General features: G+C 38.2%; 1 protein-coding gene across 1 annotated transcript; it reads right to left on the reverse strand.

Moving 5' to 3' along the window:
* Positions 1 to 475: 475 nt before the first annotated feature.
* Positions 476 to 17,737, reverse strand: LOC121370318 (transcription initiation factor TFIID subunit 12-like). Its single transcript, XM_041495462.1, has 7 exons — positions 17,657 to 17,737; positions 13,462 to 13,663; positions 10,023 to 10,115; positions 8,138 to 8,359; positions 6,587 to 6,701; positions 4,677 to 4,765; positions 476 to 612 (listed from the first exon to the last, which is right to left on the reverse strand). Exons 2-7 carry the CDS (start codon positions 13,600 to 13,602, stop codon positions 574 to 576), a joined length of 699 nt encoding a protein of 232 aa, XP_041351396.1. The 5' UTR covers positions 13,603 to 13,663; positions 17,657 to 17,737; the 3' UTR covers positions 476 to 573.
* Positions 17,738 to 20,007: the final 2,270 nt, after the last annotated feature.

Consider the following 20,007-nt stretch of genomic DNA (forward strand, 5'->3'; position numbering starts at 1 on the left):
AGGTTATTTCGCCAAATGAATGCTCTTCACAATTTGTGAATTCAAAAATAGGATATTCATGACTTCTAAAGAATGCAGCATGATACACATTCCGTAAACTTTGCAAAATATTCCATGACAAATTATCATTCACAATTCCAGTTTACACCTTCCATTATATATTGTTTACATGAACATTTAACATTTTGCAGAGGAATTTTAAATCTGCAGTTTGTAACGGTTTTTCTTGTAATTCTTGCAAGCCAGTAAGTTTTGAGTGGTATATCAAAATCCAGAGCTTGCAGAGAGTGAGCAGAAAATTTCACCAACTTATTTATTAAGCTTCAAAAACTACATAAACACGGTTACTTTCCAACTAAATAGCCGTTATTACATGAAATTTGCTATTGGCAAAAATCGCACAACTTGCACCTCAGATGAACGCTCTACCACCGAGTTTCATCCTATGCATGCAATAAATGACAAATGACAGAAGTGAAATGCATATTATTTTATTCATGCAGTATAAAATGTTCACTACCAATGTCTTGTATTGATCACTAGAACGTGAGCCTTTAACACAGTGCAGTATTTCTAGTATTTCTTGAGTGTCTTTCGAATCAAAGCCAGCCTCTGTAATAACAAAATAAAATGTTATTAAATATGGGAACATGTACAGTACTCAGGCATGAACGTTTGCCTCCTTTCGGCGGAATTGTGAAAAAAAAGAAAAAAGGTGCATGTCCTCAGCTGAAAAATATTTCAGCCTTTTTTGTCAAGGGCCGCTTTTATCCCTGAGTACTAAGTATATATCTACATTTTACCTCCAAATAATATCATGTATGAAAATGTACAGTCTGAGCCGTTACAAAACACCGGGGTGATCAGAAACCAATATTCTAAGCAAGAAAATACATTTACTTTAAATAATATGTAATTACGGTTGTAAAAATATTCTGTTGGCCAGAATAATCCAGTTAAGTATGTTTGTATAAACTATTAATCAGGGGTGGGAATTAGTGAACTGTAAAAAAAAAAGGAAATCTAGAGGGGTCCCAGAAATTTATTGAAATCCTAGGTTAAAATCTGTGCCATCTGACACATTTTGGAGGAAGGATGATTAAAATGTGAGGAAATGCAATGTTCCATGAGAGGAAAACAGCGGTTCTGAGAAGAATTCCCACCCCTGATTGATATGCCTATATCCAGGCATGTCCATCCCACACCCAGTCTGACAAGGCTAGTGGCTATGCATGGGCACAAAAGGGTATTTAAATTTAGGGGGCAAATTTGATGGTTTTATAGGCATGGAACAAAAGGATATATACTACTCAAAAGAATTTAAGGGTCAGACGATATTTTCGATATTATTTTCTGAATGTCAATTATATTAGCTAGACCATAATGTCACGCATGGTATTGTTCCATTTTGACGAAAGTGGGTCTAAGCAACCCATAAATGAATTAAAATCCACTGTCATTGACACTGTCGACTAGTTCTAATGGCGAAAACATGCTTACATTTGCACATAAATTAGGGTGAAAGCGAAAGGTCTGCTAAGTGCCCATAACTTGCTTTTTCACAAAAAGCGCTTCATTTGCACGCTTTGCACGTGTATTCCATATTCCCAATGCTGAATTTCCGTATAATTGGAGCTTGCGTTCGTGTACGGTGCACACTCCAAATTCGACAATGGTACGACTTCAAGTGACTATCGAAGATCGAGGAAGGGCTATTGCTTGGCTTCAGGATGGCAATACGCAAAGAAATGTTGCTCTGAGACTTGGTGTCAGTCAGAGTGTCGTTGGCCGACTGTGGCAACGGTACCAAGCAACGAATTCTGTTCGAAATCGTCCACGTTCGGGAAGACCCCAAAGCACTACAAATAGAGAGGACCGCTACATCACCAATATGGCTCTACGTCAACGCACAACCACTGCACGCCGATTACGTGACAATCTGCGGACTGCGACTGGAACTCGAGTGTCTGATCAAACCATACGCAATCGTCTGAGAGCCAATAATCTACGCTGCCGTCGCCAGGCTGTTCGAGCACCACTCCTACCACGTCACACAATGGCCAGACGTCACTGGTGCACGCTTCATCTGCGGTGGCAACATGTTCAGTGGGGTCGAGTGATGTTCACTGATGAGTCCAGGTTTAGTCTCCAGTTCAACGACAGTCGGGTTCGTGTCTACAGACGTCCTGGGGAGCGCTTTGCTGATGTTAACGTTAGACAATGTCACCGGTTCGGTGGTGGCAGCGTCATGGTGTGGGGCGGCATCTCTATCCACCACAGGACCCCCCTCTATGTGGTGGATGGCAATCTGAATGGAATCCGCTATCTGAATGAGATTATCCGGCCGTTGGTTCTCCCAGGCCTTCAGCAGATTGGCGGCGGGGCAGTTCTGCAGGATGACAATGCCAGACCCCACCGCGCCAGGGTGGTAACGGACTTTCTCAGACAACAAGGTATCGCCAGGATGGATTGGCCAGCATATTCGCCTGACTTGGCCCCAATAGAGAACGCCTGGGACGAATTAGGCAGGAGAGTTCGGGATAACCATGCCCCTCCGGCCAACCTTCATGATCGGGGTCAACTTCTTATGGCAGAGTGGCAGGCCATTCCCCAAGAGTTCTTCAGACGTCTGATCAACAGCATGAGGCAACGATGTGTCGAGTGTATTCGCGCCAGGGGTGGATTCACACACTATTAAACGAATGTTCTAATGTGTAAAATCCATGTTTGACAACCTTCAACTTTGACAGCATGTCATGTGACTTTCTTGTATACAGTGACGTTTATTTGTGGTTTTTTGTAAATATGGAACAATAAAAAAAAAAATTGGTGTAGTTTATATCATCAATCTAATACACTCTGAAACTTATTTGGTTATAAATTTTTGACCCTTAAATTCTTTTGAGTAGTATATATAAATTAATGGGGCAATTTTGACAGTTTTATGAGGAGGGCACTACATGTACAGTTACAGAATCTGTTAGTTGGTATACTAGACCTTTAGTGCAAAAAACAATTATTACTGATTGTGTATCGTAGAACATGTCCTCATAAATGAAACCTATGCATTCATCAACATTCTGTTTGATTAGTACAAAAAAAGTTAGTTTTGTTTAATGACACCACAAAAGCACATTGATTATCAGAGCTGCCAACTGCTACGCTTTATGCTCATGCCCAAATTGCTACGCTGAGTTGGAAAAAAAAATCAAGTATGATATGCTAATGAAAACCAGTAATAACTTTTGCAACAGATAAACATAACTGGATGATTAGTGTATTTGGCCAAAGTTTCTACTAAGGAATTATGTTTTATTTTGCAAAGCGTATACATATCATCTTTATTACAAATTATAGGTCTACAGAGTACAGTTGAAAAGCAGGCAATTTCTGGCAATTATACTAAAAATTGGACGTAATCTGGAATACAGTAACTAAAAATCGAATTCCTCATTTCTGTGGGGTTTTTTTGTTTATTATTCCAACATATAAATGTATAATTTGCGGATTGAAAACCATTGTAAAACAGTTATAGTAAGATGTATTCAATAACAGACATGTAGTTTTACTGTAGGCCGACCCCAGTGTTGCATACTATAAAACCTTCAAAGAACTGTTCTTTAGTTATGTTACGTTTGAATGCCGTGAATATAGAAAATTGCGCGTGAACGTATGCCAGTTATGAATAGAGTAATTATAATTTTAACTTGAAATAAGAATATTAGCATTTAAATTTATCATTGATCACATCATGGAAATGGTTTATTTAACAACGCACTCAACACATTTTATTTACGGTTATATGGCATCCGACATATGGTTAAGGACCACACAGATATTGAGAGAGGAAACCCGCTGTGGCCACTTCATGGGCTACCCTTTTTCGATTAGCAGCAAGGGATTTTTTATATGCACCATCCCATAGACAGGATAGCACATACCACGGCCTTTGATGTACCAGTCGTGGTGCACTGGCTGGTGCGAGAAATAGCCCAATGGGCCCACTGACTGGGATCGAAACGAAACTGACCGCGCATCAAGTGAGCACTTTACCACTGGGCTACGCCTTGCCCCTTGGATCACATCATTGCACAACAGTTAATTTTAGGTTTATTGCATTTCAATGCTGTTTTAAAATAAAATTCTGGTCATTCATAATCCTGTTCAAATCGCCCGACTTATCCGACAACATTCGTTACATTTAAGGTATGTCAGTATCCCTTAACCGACGACAAGCGTTATCTATGCTAAAAATAGCATGACCCAGTCTTTTGCGGATACTGACGTAGTCTTCATTATTAACCAATGAGCATTTGCGTTGGGGAAAAAAATGACTCATTTGTAACAGGATCTGTTTCGAAAGTTTATATAGCAGTTTCTTTCAACTTGAAATACAAGAGAACTACCGTAATGTGATGCTAGCAGAATGAATAATGCATCTTTGTGTTCAAAGTTATTTAGTGTTTTCTCTTGCTGTTGTTTAACTCAGGACTGTCCCTTTAACAGGAATTAAAATGTTTAAGTATTACAGAATAAAGATAATAACCAGTTAATGTTGTAGGATATCAACTTTATCCTGCTCATGTTGAATAGGGAATTCCACTTGGCAAGCCTTGCGGAATTTCCCTTCTTACCATCACAATCCGCTTTTAGCACAATATCAAAGAAAGGCATACCTGTTTGTGGGCTTCTGTCACTGTAGATTTCTTGAGTGGTCTCACCTCTTCAGATCCAAAACCTGGCACCCACATGTTCCAGTTTCTCTCTACAATAGAAAACCAGTTTAATTTATTGCGACTTACTTTGAACTCTTTTTTTCGTTATTATATCCAATTACGGTTCAAGCATGCTGTCCTGGGTACACACCTCAGCTATTTGGGCTGTTTGTCCAGGACAGTGGGTTAGTGGTTAGTGAGAGAGAAGAGGGTGTAGTGGTCTTACACCTATCCATTGGGTCGTTAAAACTTGCTCTGGAAGGGAGCCGGTACCGGGCTGTGAACCCAGCACCTACCAGCCTTATGTTGTTACGACACCACCGAGGCCGGTGTGACTTACTAATATTGATCTAAGAGGATTGAGAGGAAACCTCAGTTACCTACTGCAACCACACTGACAGTTTATATTCAGTTTCCTACAGGCAGGACAGTGCATACCAGACAGATGTACTAGTCAAAGGGCAATGGTTGGGATTAGTGAGGGGGGACGGCTGCATTGTCTTATAAAAAATAAACCCACTTCAAAACATCTTTTGCAACAAAATGCATAAGCTCAAAGATCTAATTGATATTGTCCTAAGATGATGCTAATTTTAGATAATTAAAAACCCACCTTGCACCAAAGAGTAAATTTAGTTAGTTTGAAAATGCCTTTTTACTGCCTTGGGTGTTCAGTTTAGTTATGGGTGAAAATAGAACATTTTCTATAGATTAAAATCGACTTCAGAGAGATCAAATGAATTTAATTTTTCACATTAGCAGGTTTTCTGCCAGATAGTATAGAGGGTAAAATTACTTACCCTTAATATTGTGGGAATAAATGGATGTATTTTTATGATTTGTTTTAGAAATATAAGTAAGAGAACTGCTGTTTAATATGTGTTGAAGTGTCCAATTTCAAGACATTCAAACACATAACCAGCTAGACTGGGCACTTATGGCCTATTTTGTTTTTATTTTGAACCCACAAGTTATTTTCTGATTAAGGATTCACTTTTTATTTCCACTAAAATGTGTTTGAATTTGACAATTCCCCCCCCCCCCAAAAAAAGTTTTCCGACATGACCAAATGGGTTCACTGTAAGCAAAGTCTACCTAAGCATACATCATGGTTTACACTAATGAAAATTTGGGTCTTAGAAGGCGGCCCGGTCCCTGTCAATTTTTAAGCCTTGTTTTACATGAAGTTTCTAATCTACAGATTTTTAATATATTTTTAATTTTTTTATCACACAGCCTTTTTCCTTTCTCTCCTTTGACTTCCATCTCATTTCTTCCGATCTAGCAGCTCCTATTCTTCAACTTCTTTCGCTGTCCACCTCCACAACCCAGTCCGTGTCTCTCCAACCGTGACAGGTGCTTGTCTCTTGTAACTATCCATGCCACACCAGCTTTTAGCTGCGGGCTTAGTCTGACCACTTCGGGGAGTGTTCAGTAGTTACTTCTGGCATTGTTAAGAGGCACTTGTAAAACCTACTATGCTCCCCTACTATCTTCAGTCGTTAGTTAGTATTATGAGTCAGACCAGCTTTATTAGCAGCAGAGGATGAGGATGCCAGGTGGGTGCAGGGAAGTACATACAGACTGCACCTGTGGAGGAGGCTGAGACAGGTAGGTGATGGTGTGGACAGCTCAGAAGACAGACAGAGGAAATTGAGAGACTGGGTTGAAAAATTGTAGGAGAAATTAGAGAGGTTTTTTTATATTAAGATAATGAGAATGATAGGCAGAGGGTGATAGATGAGAAAGATGAATGAAAGTGTGAGCCAGCTTTGACAGGATTTGAACCACTGTCGTCAGCATGATTGTCCAACAGCTTATCCACTACATCACAGAGCTCACTAATCTATAGATCTTCAGTACAGTCTTACCGAGATGTAGCTGAACATCCTTTACCTCCAGGGTATTGGACTTTCTGTGTTTTGCTATTTGACAAGCTGCCGTCACAACATTGTCAATAAAATCATCAGCTATTTGGAGCATCACCTGTAACACAAAATATAGTAAATACAGAAATAGTGCAAATAATATACTGTTAGGTAACAACCAGAACAATGTTAGATTCTATAACATTTTAATCTAAATTAAACTGAAAATTGTGAAAAGAATCATAATTTTATTAACAAAATTATGCCAAAGTACAATTTCCTGGCATACCTGGATACATTTCAGGACATAACCAACTATTTAATTCTAGGATACTGCTAGTAAACATATACCATTTTCACAAACAATATATAAATTAATACATATTTTTTGTAAACAGGGCTAAAAAAACCTTATCAGACATGATCTCAATTATATAAGAATTGTTTGTAATTTTTTTGTGAATTTATCAATGTATAACAGTCACAAACTGTATAAAATTGCGCGGCATAGCGATTTTATACTAAATTTGTGACTTTTATACATCAATAAATTCACACAAAAATGCAAACAATTCTTATAATTATAAACAACACAATTTATTTAGGTTAAAATACACAAAAACCAATTTCAAAAATCCTTTCCATGACATGTTTCACATAATGACAAGAAAACAACAAATACTTAAAAATAATTTTTTTTAATATACTTGAAATTGTTGCTTTATTACCAGACATGTGCAGGATTTTAGCAGAAGGTTGGGGGGGGGGGGGGGGGGGGGGCGCTAGACTTTGGCGAGCAAAGTTTATAGGAGATCGAGTTATGGAAAATACATTAAAAAAAGAAAATAACCTTGAGCAAGCAGGGGTTTCTTCTTTTTTTCCCCCATCTAAACAAAAGTTTTGTGCTTATATCCATTTAAGGTTTAAGCATACTACCCTGGGCACACACCTCAGCTATCTAAGCCGTCAGTCCAGAACAGTGGGTTAGTTGTTAGTGTAACTAATAGTTGTTAGTGGTTAGTGAGAGAGAAGTTGGGGTTGTGGATTTACACCTACTTTTTGAGCGAACCAGGTAATACAATGGTTTAACCCTTACACCACTGAGGCTGGTTGTGAAATTAGCATTTGGGCAGGGATTTTTGACAGAGGGTTAAAGGTTGGTTGTTGATCATCATTGACAGAAAAGTTGGTATACAGTAAGACTTACACTTTCCCACTGAACCCTTAAAACTCACTCTCAGTGGAAGCTTGAACCGGGATGTGAACCCAGTATCTATCGGCCTAAGTCAGTGGTTGAACCACTACATCACCGAGGTCACTTCAGTTTCTATAATTATTATACCTACATAATCAGTTTTCGAAAAATGTTTGAGCAAGTCACTAGCCCTCACAGAAGTTTTCTAGCTATTTTGGCTAGTGCCCTATATATTACAGTAATGCAGTTGATAATTTCCATTAGGCCAAACCAAACATTCATTAGCCAGGACAGATCGCTAGTGAATTTGTGGAACCCTGCATACGGCCAACACCTAGAACTACAGCATGTATACACACCTCTTCCACATCATCATCCAACTGTTCCAGAGGATCGACTTCCTTCACTAGTTCCTGAAGTCTTCTTTTATCTAAAACTCTGCCTTCACCCGACGCTACCCCATTTGCAGTCCCCGTGGTGGGCGGACGAGATGACAGATTAGACTGTGGTGAAACGGTTACCATAGGAGAGCTTGACAAAACCATTGTATTGTCGCCTGGATGCTTGCTGGCAGCCATAACCTGACAAAACACATTGTTAAAATAAAACCACATGTATGCAACACAACCATATACAGATTTCAGGACTGGCATAATTAAAGTGAAAAGCTTTCAAGAATTGTTTTAAACATAATTTATTGACTTTGTAGCATTATAACCTGAAAACCACATTGTTATAATAAAACCATATATAGATTTCAGAACTTGCACAAATAGCTTTCAAGCACCTTTAAAACATATAATTTATTGACTTGCTAGTTTAAAGTATAAATACATTTTATAAAACCTTCAGCCATTTATAAGTGTGTAACAGAGCCATGAATGATCAAAGAGATGAGTTTATAACACTAAAATGGAATTTTAGAACAAAAAAATTATTAAACTGCTCAATGTACATTTTTTCTTTCTGAAATGGCCCTAATAGTGGCACCTTATAATATTAAAAAAACAAGGTTGTTTTTTATCAATTAGATTAAATTTGTATGTTACTGTATTATTACCAAATAAATCAAAAGTTAGATTTTAGACATGGAGCATGCTACAGTTTCTACATATCAATCTCTATAGGTCAACCATGCAATGCACATGCAATCAGAGCACCTTCAAGCAGGGCCCATGCTGTAAGTTGTTTGTTTTTTTCATCAGTTTTCATCTATAATCAATTTTAAACAAAATCAGTTGTTGGCCAATTTGGCTATTGACAGTCAGTTTGACAAGATGTATAACAATTCAATATGAGATATGTCAGATTTTCCTTTCAAAGATTTCAAAACAGATATAGTGCATAACAAATCATGAAGCAAGTTTATCTAGAACTTTTATTAAACACTAGATTCATTATCAAGTCAACAGGCAAAAATAATATATTTTCTTGTTGACTGCTCAACTGTGGTTTCCTGCCAAAGCTATTAACCTTTATTTTCAAATGTAAAGATTATAACTGGGAGTAAAATTAAAGGTACATTAAAAATTATAACCAAATAATTTCATTTACAAACTAGTATTTTAAAAATACTGAAAAATCTGTACAGGTGAAACATCTGCCATAATGCTTTGAGATCAATTAAAAAACAACAACAAAAAAAAGAAGAAAAAAAAAACAAGAGAAGAAAATTAAAGCAAGGCAGCTAAGAGAGAAGCTGAATTCAGTAAGAACATGATGATCGGTTGGTAGCTGATGCCAAGAAGAGAAGAGAAAAAGTGAATGCTACTTACTCACATGTGAGGAATGGAAATTTGTTTTTAAACGAGTCTCCACATTGATGGCAAAGAACTACCGCTAGCTGCTGTGTTGATGGATACATGACAGAAACTGTATTCTTTAGCCAAATATGTTTAAATCTACTCTGTTTATTCAAAGTAGCAGGATATTTTAAATTGATATTTTCGAGTAAATAATGCTGAGGTGTGTGGGACTGTTGAATTTGTATGATATGATCACAAATGTAAAAATAGCAAAAAATGCCACTTGCAACTATGATAATGCACCTTTAAATTTAAATGTTTGTGTGCATTAATTTATGAGTTGCATGTACCATGTAAATGCTGCGATTACTGCCATGCACAAACAAGTGTAGCTCACACATTCAGCTACAACCTATTCTATGAGAAACATACCACAGTGTACTTGTTACAAATCATACTTTGTATATTGACAGTTTCGAACTGTATGTGGCAGAACTACCTTCTGCTGTTCTGCTTTTGTTCGCTGTAGAAAATTATTTAACTTTGCCAACTCCTCCTTCTGTTGTGAAGTGTGGGGTCCTGATCCCAAACGCTGGAATAGAATAAATAACAAAGAATATATTGACAGACATCTTAGTCAGTGTTAAAACAAACTTATAACAAGTTCATATCTTTCAACAAGAATTTGATTTTTTAAAATGACACATTGACAGGTACACAGAGTCCTCAAAATAAGGTGGCAACTTCAGCTTTTAATGGGCTAGAGTGTAACGTATGTGTTAGGTATCTTTAATAAGAGTTATATAACTTAAATTACAGATTTCCTTTATTACATAATCAATCTCTGCAATTAAGAAAATCACCACGACAAAAAAAATTGCCGCAGGAAAATAGTGTCCACGGGATTTTCCGCAGCTATTTTACCATTAACATGCTTGCATCTCTGGATTGTAAGTAAATTTGAATGATGAGTTTATTTGTGTTGTTTGCCAATATGCTGTAAGATTCATTTATACTATTACCAGTGGCGGTATTCGTTGACTGAAAGTGGTGTAACATGTGAATGACACGTGCATGATCAAGAACAATGGGGTTGTAAGGGATGACAATGTATCATATACAGTGTAGTCAGACTAAGTCAGTCTGCACTGACATACTAGTTCAATCTTTATCTTTTAATTATATTACATCAAAGTGTCAGAATATATTTAATGCGATATAGAATTTAAATAATTTTCTTTAATAATGGCATAATTGTTGTTAGGAAAGTTGTTACCAAGACCGAATGCTCCTTCCAAACACAAGTAAATCAATAAAGTTTTTTTTTTTTTTTTTTATGGGATTTGGCTACTCGGCACCCGAAAAGGGTAGAATATGTTGTCAATATAAATGTCGCAAAATTTTATTTAACTTTCGGGATGATCTCTCTAAATATATACTCTTCAAAAAAAGAAACGCAAAAGGGTACAAATGGGTTATAACTCCGATTTTATGTTTCCTACCGGTTCATGCTTTGTGAATATAAGGTCATTGCATGTCCTAAACACATTCCCACGGTTACATTCGATAAAACGCAGCTACTGTACAATAAAGTTCCAAAATGTGAATATTCGTAAAAATGCAGCCACGTGCAAACCATGTCACCACTGCACGTGCGTTGTCTGCACGTGCAACATGAACACCGACAGTATAAAAGTGCAGGGTGTTCGCTTGCCTGGCCTCTGTATCTGGCCGACAGTTGACAATCCAGGACATGCCACGTCTCAGTGAACCGCAGAGAAACAATGCCATCGGCCGACTAGACGCAGGCGAATCCAGAACGGCCGTTGCCAGGGCATTCCATGTGTCCCCAAGCACCATCTCCAGACTGTGGGACCGTTACCAGCAACATGGATCAACACGTGACCTCCCTAGATCCGGTCGACCACGGGTCACTACCCCCGGGCAGGACAACTACATCCGGGTACGCCACCTTCGGGAACGATTGACTACTGCCACCTCCACAGCCGCAGCAATACCAGGTTTGCGCAGGATATCCGACCAGACCGTACGGAACCGCCTACGTGAGGTAGGAATTCGTGCCAGACGTCCAGTTCGAGGTGTCATCTTAACACCACAACACCGTCGACTCCGACTGCAGTGGTGCCAGATTCATCGACAATGGCCTCAACTGCGATGGAGACAGGTGTGGTTCAGTGACGAGTCCCGATTTCTGCTCCGACGTCATGATGGAAGATGTCGCGTGTATAGGTGTCGTGGTGAACGTAAAATGCGGCAAACTGCGTGCAGGAAGTGGACAGATTCGGCGGGGGTAGTGTCATGGTGTGGGCAGCCATCTCACACACTGGCAGAACTGACCTGGTCCACGTGCAGGGCAACCTGAATGCACAGGGCTACATTGACCAGATCCTCCGGCCACACATTGTTCCAGTTATGGCCAACGCCAACGCAGTGTTCCAACATGACAACGCCAGGCCTCACACAGCACGTCTCACAACGGCTTTCCTACAGAACAACAACAATAATGTCCTTCCTTGGCCATCGATATCACCGGATTTGAACACAATTGAGCATCTATGGGACGAGTTGGACCGACGCCTCCGACAGCGACAACCACAGCCCCAAACCCTGCCCGAGCTGGCAGCAGCCTTGCAGGCCGAGTGGGCCACCATCCCCCGGGACGTCATCTGTATTCTGGTTGCTTCAATGGGCAGGCGGTGCCAGGCAGTTGTCAACACACGCGGAGGCCACACCCGGTATTGACTCCAGATGACCGTGACCTTGGTGGTGTGTCCTATCACTTACTCACAATGGACTAGAGTGAATTGTGAACAATCCTGCAACATTTGGTAATTATCGGACTCACCATTCAATAATTAAATCAATTCTCCAAATGTTACGACAATGTGGTTTTGCGTTTCTTCTTTTGAAGAGTATATGTATATCCACAAATATTTCATCATCAGACTGACCATAACACTACAAGTGACTTGTAGGAGTGTATGATGAACATTTTACTGAAAGTAAAAGACCTGTAATGCACTATAACCACGGATCAGTAATGTATAAGCTGTCACCCCCTTGCAATCCAGTGGTCCCTGCAATGCACATGTTATGAACAGTTAACAGAGTGCAATGACCTAGTTGAAACTCACTTTTATGCTGGATCGAGTTCAACCAGACTGAGCAGAAAAATGTCCATGTGACTGGTTTATGCGCTTTACGGTAAACCAAATGGCCATGTTAGGAACCAATCAAATAGCTTGCGAATGTTAGCGAAACGTTTGCTGGTTGAACTTTTGATTGGTAATTTACATGTATTTCTGATCATGCCTGATGGAGCTGAGATTCAGATACGTTAATAATAACAGTGCAGTTATTATTTTAATAAATTTACTTTTAATCTGTTTTCGGTTCACAAAGTATATTTTATTTTTTACAATAAGGAAAAACTACATATTGAAAAAAAAATCCAATATAGTCCATGGCAAAAAAAAAATGCTGCAGAGAATGAAAAACTCTGCTGCAATCTCCCCGGCAATTGCAGGAGTTGTATAATTTTAGGAATGAGCCCTACATTCTTACCAAATGGCGATTATTTAATTTGGGAATATAATTTGCTTCCATCTGAGAACAAGTTTAAAAAAACACCACTGTAGATTAACAGATATGACTTTGTGCTGGTAGCATCTTTTTCACATTATATGTACATGTACCTGCATAAATTTTAACATAATAAACAATAAAATAAATCCCACCTTACAATTGTCTTGCCTATGTAAAAAAGAAAAACAAAATAAACGAAATTTAAAAAAACCCCAAAACCCCCAAGAACTTCATTTACATGAAAAAATATGCTTTACAGAACTTAGTGAACAAACGAATGTGAAGCAGCCATCTTTAGGACTTAATATAATAATAATTAATTTCTTCCTCACCAGTATCTGGTTTTCCAGTTGGCTGATAGTCTCAGCAAACGTGGCTGGTCTGAAAGTGCTGCCCCCTGGGGAACCGTTCACTGCTTTAGTTGGAGAAGTGTTGGTGACAATACCCGACACTGAACTCATTGCTTTTTCCATAAATCCACATCTTCAGGCATCAGGCTAATGTTGTTACTGTTATATGCAAACATGTCTATTCCTGAAATGAGGAATACATTCAATATTTGCATAAATATGGTGGATAAGAAATACAAGTGTTAGTGACCATTCACAATTGTCAACAGTGTATAAAGAGTACACTTTTTCATGACACCACCCCCCCCACCCCCACTAAGTGTACAAAATAAAATGTTGATCTTTTACCATCTTTTATTGACAGTTATATTAGATCCACAGAAAACCATAAAATACATTAAAACAATTATCACAACAACGAACTACTGTCTGTCTCTATAGAGTTCATTTATATACACAGTATCGTCACCATTGTCCGCCATTCTTCTTATGTTGTTTATGTAGCTTACTGCCTTTCTTCATCAGAAAGAAAGAGGTGTTTTATTTAACGACGCACTCAACACATTTTATTTACGGTTATATGGCGTCAGACCACACAGATTTTGAGAGGAAACCCGCTGTCGCCACTACATGGGCTACTCTTCCGATTGGCAGCAAGGGATCTTTTATTTGCGCTTCCCACAGGCAGGATAGCACAAACCATGGCCTTTGTTGAACCAGTTATGGATCACTGGTCGGTGCAAGTGGTTTACACCTACCCATTGAGCCTTGCGGAGCACTCACTCAGGGTTTGGAGTCGGTATCTGGATTAAAAATCCCATGCCTCGACTGGGATCCGAACCCAGTACCTACCAGCCTGTAGACCGATGGCCTGCCACGATGCCACCGAGGCCAGTTTCTTCATCAGAGACCCACTGTGAGGTGTAGTTATCTGTGAGGTATCAGTAAATAGCTGCTGAATAGGCGCTTCGCAATAATGGCGATTAGGAAAAAATAAATATAAAAATACAGATCTTGTGGAAGATCATAAATCGACATTTATTTGTAGTTCTAAAAGCATACAGTAGCCGTTAATCCCCTCCCCACCAGTGTATGGTTTGTACGCTTATGTCAATGTTGACAATTGTAAATGGTATTGATAGTTAGCTAAGAAAAGGACTTTTAATGACATAGGCAACTGTGTTAATATGTTTAATGGAAAAACTGGTGGTAGATTATAATCCTGTGTTTTTGTATTAAAATGTCCAAATGTGTATCTAGCTCTTAAATGACAGACAGCTGGAGTAATCTGCTGTTTGAGAGCTAGACGGATATTTGGACGGTTATGATTGCTCTCACAGCCATAGATAACTATAGAGCTGGGCGGTAATTAAATTTCTGGCTTGGTATCAGTATTTTTGGGGTGATTTACCTTGGTATCAGTACGGTATTCGGTATTGATATAATACCGATACTGATATCAAGTGGTATTTTCAGTATACTCAGCTTTAAATGCATATATACATTTCACATATTAATCAATTACGTATTTAAACGGAACATTGTTGAAAGGGGTGATGTTGGATTACTTCTGCAGTCCTGTTCCAAGTCTTATTTCCTGCCAATAAGGGCAGATAAAAATGACTGCGCGCTTTTGAAAAACATCAATGCCAGATTTCGTTCCTGTAATTCAAAGTGAAGATAGGTACAAAGTAAGTATTTCTTGATCTCCATAAGCCTTGCACTTGCACTCGAGGTTAATCTTGATGAACTATTTTCTTGTAGTGCTTAGTCAAGTTAATGCAGCATTGAATTAATATTGTTAATTAAACTGTCAGGAGTCAACTGCACATTAGTGCCACTCACTGAGTCTCAGTCACAGTCTGGCTAGCCCGAGTACTCTGACTGTAAGAGAGCTAGACGGACATTTGGACATAAATACGCTCTCATTACAGTCAGAGACCAAGCTATGTATTTTTTTTGGCAATTCCCGACAACCAAAAAGTGGGCAAATATTTCCGCTCTAATATCACAACAATCCTATGTTTGAGGTTAAATACTTTTACATTGATCATTTTTGAGTTAATTGGTTAAAAAAAAATCCACATATCAAGTATTCACCAAAAGAGAGGAAATTCGTAACCAGTATCACAGCAATGCTAATCCAAATAGAAACGTTATAGCGAAAACGGAACTGTGCCAAAACGGGCCCAGGTGAAAACAGAACCAAATTGGACAAAACGGAACCTGTGTTGGCTAAAACAGCACCAAAATCTGTGGACAAAACGGAACCTGTGTTGGCTAAAACGGCACCAAAATCAAAACCAAAATTAAGGCATATAAGGCATACACTTTTTAATGAACTTTGTTAGTTGCCTTTGATGACAACTTTATATAACTTGATAAGAAGTCCATGTCTCCAAACCATTGTATTTTGAGTTTAATTGTAGGCTATTATATAAGGGAAAAAAGATCTATGACAACCGGATCCCCTTACTTGTTTACTTAACGCACAGCCTCCCATGTGGAGAGCTGCTAACCATTGAGAACTAATTAGCAATATATGCTCACTAAGGTTTGTCCATGTTCCATCAAATTGGTATTAAAGCTACAGAATCCGAATCCATGGTAGGCGTGCCCGAACCGTAAGGATATGGGCACGTTAATATAGTTCCCATGCATCTGCGCTTACAATGAGTAATATTTGTATCTTCTGCAAAAGGTGTGTTCGTCCGCGCCAGGAAGGACTTCAGTGTGAGGGCTGTTTTAAATGGCAACACAGACGTTGTGATACAGGTTAGTTTATTATATGTTAATTTTTTATTTATTTAAAGCTAAAAAATAGGGCCCCCTCAACATTCGCTACTTTTCCTGTTCTCTGCCGTTTCTATTTGGATTAGCATTGCTGTGATACTGGTTACGAATTTCCTCTCTTTTGGTGGATACTTGAGAAACTTGTGAGTGGGAGCATTTGATTATCAAAACATCTATTGACTGTTATTCCAAGTAGGGCCTCGATTAGTGACGTCAAACATCAATCTTCACTTTGAATTAAAGGAAAAAAAGTCTGACTTTACCAAGTGGATTCTAGCAGACAATTACGCTAGCAGACAATTTCAGCTGACACGCATGGCGACGTTCTAAACACCGGACTCATACGCCTTTCAAACACACTGATATGCTAATTATTAGTCTGCTAGAATCCGCTCGGTAAAGTCGGACTTTTTTTCTTTAATTCAAAGTGAAGATTGTTTCAAAGTAAGTATTTCTTGGTCTCAGTGAGCTCGAAATAGATCACAGTATACGATTAGGGTGTGGAAATGTGATGGTAATCGTTATTTTGACCGCAATTTCGTTCCGTGCAAAATTCCTCGGAACCGTTGTCCAGAAGCTGCTAATGGCGGATTGCCTAGACAAGATAAACCTCGCCGTTTGTGCTTTGCACGCGAGGTTTATCTTGGTGAACTATTGTCCGAACCAAATTGTTAACAACTACAAAAGATTACTCTCCTACCTTTAATTGCCGTTAGATTTCCTCCAAACTTTGTCCAGACACAAATCGCAAAAGAACTACTACAAATATACAGATTCCACACACGAGACTGCAACGATGTCGCCGATATTGTCTTTGCTGAGATTGCATAGGGTAAAATACATGCAGTTTTCTGCCGTCTGCCATGTTGCTTGTTTATGGAATACTCTTCAAGAGGGGTGAAAGCCTCCAAAGTATGTGACACAATTAATATGAAATCGATGATCTCTAGTGGTATCATTAAAATAATAATAATAATAATAATAAAAATAATATGATGTCATCACGTTTGCTTTTATATCATAACATGCTTTTTTCCCTATGCGCTCTCAGCGAAGTCGATATAGGTGACATGGTTATCATCTGGTATGTGGAATCTGTGTCATTGTAATGGTTTTTTCAAGATTTGTTTCTGGACAAACTTTGGAGGAAATCTAACGGCAATTAAAGGTAGGAGAGTAATTTTTCGTACTTGTTAACAAATTGGTTCGGACAATAGGCCTGAGTCAGTGACAAAGTAAACAACTGAACAGTTATTGTAAACAGTCAGACCTGTGTAAATGCAATTTGGGTCCATTTAAAAGCACATAGATGTATTATATAAAAAAAAATAGGATACTAAACAAGAAATCTAGATACAGAATTGGACAACTATTAAAAACATACCCTCTCTTTGCAAAACATAGATGCCATTTTGTGAAGGACGATAACTCTAATCCGACAGGTTTTGCCCTGGCTCAAATGAATTACCTACATAGACCGCAGCGGACTAAAAGAAACCCTACCGAAATATAATAATAATAATAGCAACAACAATAATCACAACTACTACTACTACTTAGGGCTTCTAGATTATGGTAGCCCCACTCCCATGGCTAGTGATATTCAATGCTGGGCTAGTAAATAATTACTATTGACATGCCCGATGGCTAGTGAAAAAAAAAGGAGATTAAATGTTGCAGTTAAGTCTATTTTGTAAATATGAATATCCGGACGCCACCTCAACCCCCAGTGTTGGTGTTTTTAAGCTCTATCTCCGTCTTTAGGTGAGTAGTAGTAGTATGCAGTGTGACTGTTCATAAATTAATTATTAATGTGAATACATTGTCTGTATATTATCTAAGGCCTGTACGTATTTCATGTATATGGCTGGTAACCAGTCAATTCGTACCATAATCATTTCGTACCCAATTTTACCATTTCGTACCCAAGTCATTTCGTACCTTGGCAATTTCGTACCATGTCTGTTTGGTCATTTCGTACCTCAATCATTTATTGTGCAGCTTAGTTGAATGATAGATAGTAAAATGTCGAATTACTTGTTTAAAAAATAAATATTAGGCTAATGCAACTATATTGAAGCCCCACCCCTTAATAAAGAAAGAAAGTAAGAAAAAAAGATGATATATTAGCCTACTTTCATCTCCCCACGTTTCCGTTCATCATTCCCGAGTTTGCTGCATTATAAGATGTTTCCGACTAATAAAATATTTCTACGATTAAACTTACATATTAAATATATTTTCTTGTTTAGAATATCAGTGTCTGTATATTCAACGTGTTTCTGGTCGTCTTAATATTTGTAAGAAGCCCAAACTGGATTTTGTCTTCAAATAATTTCATACATACGAAAAAATATATTTTAGGAAATAAAATCAAATTTAACCTAGTACAAATATTAGAACGATCAGAAACACGTTTAATATACAGCCACTAATATGTTATGTAGAAAAATATAGTTAATATTTAATTACAATCATTAAACAGTCTCTGTTAGTCGATAACATCTTTAAAATTGCAGATTCCCAGTCTGGAGCTCGTAAGACGTGTTTGTTTCGCTTGTGCACACTGCACGTGCTTTCGTGTGCTCGACTTGGGGGTCCTTCATTTGACGGGATGCAACCCATCTCGTCCCTTTAAGCTGTGCACCCAAACGGCCTTAACGAGGCCACTCGCGTGGACATATCGATCGGACTTTAAACTTTTAGATCTGCGTTCAAAATTTTATGTCGAAATTACTTCTTTTAAAAAAAATATTATTAAATAGTCCGATCCTCTCTTCTTTCTCTTATTTAATTTTGGACTGTCCTTCTAAAATGCTCCAAATTATATAAATATTCGGCCGAGCAGTCAATTCTTTTTTATTTTTGGCTTGTAACCTTTTTTTTTTTCTTTTTTTTATTCTATTAACTTTTTTTTACTAATTGCTATTTTCAAAATTCTGCCCATTTTCAATCCCCCCCCCCCCCCCCCCCCCATCCCGAGTCAGGCCACCGATCTTATCGGAGGTCGGACTCGGGATGGGCGTGTTCGAAACCCTAGTGGTATATGTGCACGTTAAACTAGTTATCATCATTAAAATTGCAGCAAACTCAAGAATGTCCCTTTAATTACCAACGAGCACCTAGTGTTAGAATAACATATCAAGATCTAAGACAAGCCGATCTCAGAAAAACCTTAATTACCCACGAAATGACTTTGGTACGAAATAACTAGTAACCATATGGCTTGAGTAAATGATACTGGAAATAAACAAAATTATAATATTATTTTTATCTGTAAATATAAACACGCAATGTGTGACGTCTAAAAATCAATGGATATAGGACAAATCAATGAATAAATGTACTTTATTAACAAAATAAAAATTAGTGCGAATCGAAACATGGGGCGAAACGACTCGGTTAGAGGTACGAATCAACCCTGTTCAAAACGACTCGGGTGAACTAGTAATACGGGTGAAACGACCTGTTACCACTTTTGAACACAATTATATGACATCTGAACAAACGTTGGCTATCGTTATCTACTCTTTTTTTATATATAAAACGTAATTTTGATTTGTAAAATCTTTAGGGCATCTAACCTCTTTTTAAATTGAATTCTATTTGGGTCGTTTGGGTTCATTCATGATGTTAAGTAAACTCATGTTATGTTGATAGTCTCGATCGGCCTATACTTGAACACAAGAGACTTGAAGAGTAAATTCTGTCAGCGACCGAGACTAATCCGAACAA

Source organism: Gigantopelta aegis, chromosome 4 (genome assembly GCF_016097555.1).
Source record: "Gigantopelta aegis isolate Gae_Host chromosome 4, Gae_host_genome, whole genome shotgun sequence".
Classification (NCBI taxonomy): Eukaryota; Metazoa; Mollusca; class Gastropoda; order Neomphalida; family Peltospiridae; genus Gigantopelta; species Gigantopelta aegis.